Genomic DNA, 6,512 nt, shown 5'->3' on the forward strand with positions numbered 1-6,512 from the left:
AAAAGAAGTTCACTTCATCCATGCTACTGTTCTTTGATGAACACATGAAGTTAGGATTCATGAGATATCCTGTAAGAGCTTTTGTGCACAAGCCCCTTCAGTGTCATTAATGTAAAAGATTTTGTCTTGTGTCAAGTGTGTGCAGAAGGGAAGAGTATATGCCAGATGAAGGGAAATGCTGCAACTGTGGAGCCTGAATTGCGCCTGAATGCGCCTGAATTTTTGGTGTGCCTTGTTAGGGTGAAGGAGAATGAGGTTGCAAGGGTGTCTCCTATCTGGAGGCAGTGAGAAAATTGGAAGGAACCAGTGGCGGGGAAGAAGTAATGATAGTAGAGCCACCACGACCTGTGAATGTTTCTCATCAACCAAGGGATAGTGAAATGCTACATGTTAAAAAGGTGGACTTTGTATTATTTATTGCTATGGTCAAACTGTACAGCACAATTGGAGAAGAAGTCTACGAAAATTGGATTCATTGTGAATGCCGCTGAACGTTTTTTGGGTCTTCATGATTTCACAGCCAAGGCGGTGCAATAAATCCTGTTGGTGAATGTAGCCTGTGTAGGGATGTTTTATTTTGTATGATGTCGTTTTCCATCTTTCCCGGAATGTTTTTTAAAAAGTTGCTTATTCAATACCCCGTCCAGCTGGTGGCGGTAATGCACCATTAACATTGGATGCCAACCGCCGTTAAACCCTATCGAAGAAGAAGTAATCCCTCTCGCTTCGACTCTTCTCAAACATCTTATTCATATTTGCCATATTGGATCACTCTTCTGGGTAACCGCTGAAAAAATATATTTTACGATACTGTTATTTTCCTGGAAAAGATAGGTAAGTGTTTGTTAACTATTAATTGTTCACCTCTTTTGGCAGATGGTTTATTCGAATTCTGAAAGGTGTCTAGCAAGCTAACAGGCCTTGGCTTTAACTAGCTAACGTTAGCCCTGCTAACTAGCTATTTGCGTAGCCAAGCTTATGAATCTTGATACTAGGTTATGTTTTTTTAATGTTGGTATTTCTAACGCTAAAACGATTATTTGGTTGTTTGTGAAAGTTCCAAATTGTGGCAATCGAGTCTTTTAGCTAGCTAACATTGGCTGTTGGAAGGGGGCGGGACGGTGCTAAGTCAAGAAAAACACCGCAAAGCCATCTTTAGCGCAACATTTTATATACAGTACTTTGGCTTGACTAGTTGACTAGGTACTGTAGCTAGCATGCCCCCGATATAAACGTACCTTTAACTTGTATCCAGGTATTTGTTATTGCAGACCACGGTTGTTCGCATTGAAATGAATGTTTAAGCATTTCTGATGCATTTACAACATCTTTAGCTACCATCTGAAAGATACAAACTGTTAAGATTGCCAGAAGATACCAACCGTTACGCTTGTTTACACTGAGCTGCAGCGTTAACAAGCATAACGGTATATTCTTGCGAACTGTTGAGTACTTTCGGGGGGATAGGTAATGGGAGTAACTATTGCAACAGGACAGCATTTGCAAATATGCATGTTAGAAATGGCGGCGTTTGTGTTCTCTACAAGTTACTTGTGTCATGATCTGTAAAAAGCAGTTGAAACAATATGATTGTGTTTTAGATTAGAATGTCAAATATTATGTTCTAATAAGCAACATTTTAACTGAAATTCTGTTTTTTATCATATCTCTATTCCCCTTTCTCCCAGGAGAATGGCTGCTGCCGAGGTGAACGAGAGTTCTGCCCCAATGAAGGAGGAAAATGAGCCTATGGAAGTCGCGGCCGAAGGCGAGCACACAGAGAACTACCAGACACTCATCGATGCTGGACTGCGGCAGAACGTGGCTGAGAGTCTCGACAACATATTCTCAACCGGTGGGGCATCGGTCATAAAATGGCTGAGTCTAATCTATTTTCTAAAGATACGTGATGTTGCTCGAGGATCCATGAAAGGCCAGTTTGTAATAGTAGTAATCTGTCTTGTACCCACAGGGTTGCTGGCGTACGCTGACCTAGAAGAGGGGGTCATCGATGCTCTGCGGGCATTCAATGAAGAGGGAGCGCTGTCTGTACTCTCACAATTCAAAGAAAGTGACCTATCTCATGTGCAGGTGAGTTACAGGGGGAGCTGAATGAACGAGAATGAATGGAAGTCAGTTTAAACGATGATGCATTAGAGTCTAAGAAGTTGACATTGAGGTCTATCATTTTTCCTCTGCTCATAACACCAATACATAAATCAATTCTGCTGTGGTTTAATTTCCAGAACAAAAGTGCTTTTCTTTGTGCAGCTATGAAGACGTACAGACAGAGGGAAAAGCAAGGAAGTAAAGTACAAGAATCCACTAAGGTTCCTGCTGAGTCCAAGATCAAGGTAAAATGCAGCAGTTTGAAAGTTCATTCAGTTGCGTCAATAGAACTTCCTGTGTGTGTCTGTACACCTGCTCAGGTTGTGTAGTTATGTAGTGGTTATGCTGATGTCTACGTGTTCCCCAGGCACTGCTGGAGCGGACAGGATACACCCTGGACGTCACCACCGAACAGAGGAAATACGGAGGGCCCCCCCCAGAGGAAGTGTTTAAAGGTGAACAGCCTGGGATTGGAACTGAGGTAAAGCTGCCGGAGTTGCTTCGTTTTCAAGTAACATTATTTGAAAGGGTCATGGTCATCGTGGCAAGCCATTGACTGATATAGGGAAGATAAATGAGTTTGCAAGACTTTGGAAGAATGTCAACAGAAAAGTTGATAGCAACACTACAGCAGTCTTCCCCGATCACATTGTGTAACCCTCACTCAGGCTCTGTTTTCTGCCTTTAGGTGTTTGTGGGAAAGATCCCCAGGGACCTGTATGAAGATGAGCTGGTGCCTTTGTTTGAGAAGGCGGGCCCAATCTGGGACCTGAGGTTAATGATGGACCCCCTGTCAGGTCAGAACCGGGGCTACGCCTTCATCACCTTCTGCGGCAAGGATGCAGCAACTGAGGCAGTGAAACTTGTAAGTCCCTGCAGCCAGTCTATAGTCTTAGTTTATCTTCTAAGAACCAAGGGGCTGTTTCCCAGACACCGATCAAGCCTGGTCCTGCACTAAAAATCGCTTTCAATAGGGAATCTTCATTGGGTGTGCTTTTTAGTCTAGGGCCAGAGTTAATTTGTGTCTGAGAAACCGACCCAAGATGTGATACATATTTCATTGGAGCAGTTGTCGGACCACTTTCAGCTACCTTTTCAACCCTACAAAGCCATCTTTCCTCTACTCTTGTTTTCAGTGTGACAACTATGAAATCCGGTCTAGGAAATACCTTGGAGTATGCAAATCCGTAGCAAACAACCGCCTGTTTGTCGGATCAATCCCAAAGAACAAGACCAGAGAGAATATATTGGAGGACTTCAGCAAAGTCACAGGTCAGTTAAGTGCAGACCAATTTTGTTTACACTGTTTTATATTCTTTGGGTCATCATTGGTCAGATATCAGTGATGGGACTCTCCTTCTTCCTCCAGAGGGGCTTCAGGAAGTGATCCTCTACCCCCAGACGGATGACAAGGAGAAGAACCGTGGCTTCTGTTTCCTGGAGTACGAGGACCACAAGTCTGCAGCCGAGGCCCGCCTCTGCCTAATGAGTGACACGGTGACAGTGTGGGGGAACCCGGTCACTGTGGAGTGGGCTAACCCGGTCACTGAGCGCAATGCGGGTGCCTTGGCCCAGGTGAGTCTCATCTCTCTCTCTCTCACTTTGTGGATCTCACTCGCTCTCACACTTCTTTCTTTCTCTCCCCATCTCTTGTTTTTGTTTTACCCCCTCTGTGTTCCACTTCTGTTGTCTTTTATTCAACTTGTGCTTTTATTTATACTTTTCTAAACTGAGTTGAACTTTGATGTCTGTGTGAGTCAGCAGGTGAAGGTCTTGTTTGTCAGGAAGCTGGCCGCCTCAGTCACAGAGGAGCTACTGGAGAAGACCTTCTCTGCCTTTGGCAAAGTGGACCGGTTGAATAAGATAGAAGACTACGCCTTTGTCCACTTTGAAGACAAGGACGCAGCTGTGAAGGTGGGTTAAAACATATTGTTTTCAGTTTTTTGTGGGAGGGGGTTTGCCTTGCTTCGGCTATGTAACAATTTTCCTGTTTGTCTTAGGCAATGGCAGAAATGAATGGGAAGGAGCTGGGGGGAGGGGAGATTGAGATAAGAATGGCAAAGAGGAAGAAAGCACGAAATGCTCAGCGCCAGGCCACCAGAAACCGAAGGTGAGGCTACAGAGAGACTGGGAATTACTAATCTATTATCTGATTGAGTAGATCTCCCATCATGGGATTACATTGAAGCTGATATGTTTTCTGCAGGAATGATGCTGATTACAACCACCCACCGCCACGCATACCTCCAGCAGATAGGGTCCGTGGCCGAGGGAGCAGGGTCTATGCCGCCTATCCCCCAGACTACAACAGCTACGATGACTACTACGGCTTTGACTATCACGACCCCCGCAGAGGTTACGAGGACCCCTACTACGGTTACGAGGACCCCTACTACGGTTACGAGGACCCCTACTACGGTTACGAGGACCCTTACTACAGTTATGAGGACCCCCACTACGGTTACGAGGACTTGTACAGCATGAGGGGCCATGGCAGACTGCCCAGCAGGGAAGGCCTACCCCCACCCAGGGCCCGCAGACCACCACCCACACAGGGCTATGCGCAGAGGGGTCCACCCATTGGAGGGCCCAGGGATGGCAGAGTAAGGGCCCGTGGGGGACCCTTCCAGCCACAGAGGGGCCGCGGTAACCGAAAAGCCAGGGGGAACCATGGGGGCGGGAAGAGGAAGGCAGACGTCTTCGTCCAGCCTGACTCAAAGCGCCGGCAGACCAACTAGTAGAACTGGGGGTCTCAGCCCATCGCCCAGCAGCAAGGTGGCGACTATTCCGGTAACTATGGTTAAGGTAATGAAGAAGACACATGAAAAAGGCATTTGACAAAAGTACAACAACAGAAATACCCCCCGAAAAAAAACATTTGGCTGCAATTCTTTTGACTTTTTATTCTCCATCCCTCACGAAGAAAATAAACATCACTGAGAGAGAAAAGTGGTCAGACCCCCAGAATCTGCTGGAATTGTATTTTGGCCTCTAGATGTGAATGTAACTGTTTTTCTGAATCCTTTCTCACTGTTACATGGGACGTATGTTTTAACTCACAAATCACTTTTACCTAAAAGTGTGTCTAGCATTTCTAGAGGTAAATTATCCTTTTTTTTGCTGGTACAATAACTTCCTATGTTTTCTTTGGGAAGCCATAGCAGTTTCTCTGTTTGTATTCATAACTTTTTATGTTTATTCCGTTTCAATAAAATTGTTTTATTCAATTGTCAGATACCATCAAATTCTATGGTGTCATTCAGTATTTAGTCTATTCCTAAATCTATCTCAAATTTCACATTTGGAACAAGATTTTCTCAGCTTTTTGCTCATGGAATAAATCAAGAGACCAAATTTCAATTGTCAAATACCAAAATAATTTATGACAGCGCACAAACAATGTATGAATGACTGAATAAAAACATTTTAACGATTTTTTTAAATATATTTCTTTATTCAGGAAATGCCACTTATGATCTGGTAACACCAAATCAGCTTGTTTGTACAACAATGCAGATTTTTTTACCTTAATCTTTTACGTTGGATTAAACTGGAAGACCAGAACAACCAAGAATGCAAATACATTCCACTTCCCTGAAGGCCCTGGATCAGCTGCAACTCACCTCCACTCAAAAAATCTACTCAGTGATTTGCTATTACACACCAAGATTCTCCAAAGGGTTAAAAAGTTATTAGCAAATTATCATAAGTAATGTCAGTGGTGCTAATCGTTTGTCTTGTCGCTGTAGCAATGACCCCTCAAGCCCTTCTGTATTTTCACAGAGAAATGCTCAGAGCAAACATCTTCGGTCCCATTCTATCACTGTTTGTATTTGTTTTTTCCTTTTATTCCAACTGATCCAGGTGGTGAAGTGAGAGCAGCATAGCTTGAGTGAGGAACAAACTCAACCTGAACTGTGTTCCTTTACAAAAGGGTGAGCAATTATACCGAACAAGAATATAAACGCAACATGCAACAATTTCATAGATTTTATTGAGTTACAGTTCAAATAAAGAAATCAGTCAATTCAAATAAAATAATTAGGCCCTGATCTATGGATTTCACATAACTGGGCAGGGGTGCAGTCATGGGTGGGCCTGGGAGGGCATAGGCCCACACACTGGGTAGCCAGGTCCAGCAAATTAGAATTTGTTTTTCCCCACCAAAGAGCTTTATTAGACAGAAATACTCCTCAGTTTCCTCAGCTGTCCTGGTGGCTGGTCTCAGACGATCCCGCAGGTGAAGAAGCCGGATGTGGTGGTCCTGGGCTGGCGTGGTTATACGTGGTCTACGGTTGTGAGGCGGGTTGGACATACTGCCAAATTCTCTAAAATGGAGGTGACTTATGGTAGAGAAATTAACATACTTCTCTGGCAACATCTCTGAAGGACATTCCTGCAGT

General features: G+C 44.1%; 1 protein-coding gene across 1 annotated transcript; it reads left to right on the forward strand.

Moving 5' to 3' along the window:
• Positions 1-664: 664 nt before the first annotated feature.
• On the forward strand, positions 665-5,544 carry LOC129831779 (heterogeneous nuclear ribonucleoprotein R-like). The gene is made up of 11 exons (XM_055895217.1): positions 665-834; positions 1,689-1,855; positions 1,973-2,091; positions 2,247-2,354; positions 2,477-2,590; positions 2,798-2,974; positions 3,246-3,381; positions 3,479-3,684; positions 3,871-4,023; positions 4,110-4,219; positions 4,316-5,544. Exons 2-11 carry the CDS (start codon positions 1,693-1,695, stop codon positions 4,845-4,847), a joined length of 1,818 nt encoding a protein of 605 aa, XP_055751192.1. The 5' UTR covers positions 665-834; positions 1,689-1,692; the 3' UTR covers positions 4,848-5,544.
• The last annotated feature ends 968 nt before the right edge of the window (positions 5,545-6,512 follow it).

This window comes from Salvelinus fontinalis, chromosome 33 (genome assembly GCF_029448725.1).
Source record: "Salvelinus fontinalis isolate EN_2023a chromosome 33, ASM2944872v1, whole genome shotgun sequence".
Classification (NCBI taxonomy): Eukaryota; Metazoa; Chordata; class Actinopteri; order Salmoniformes; family Salmonidae; genus Salvelinus; species Salvelinus fontinalis.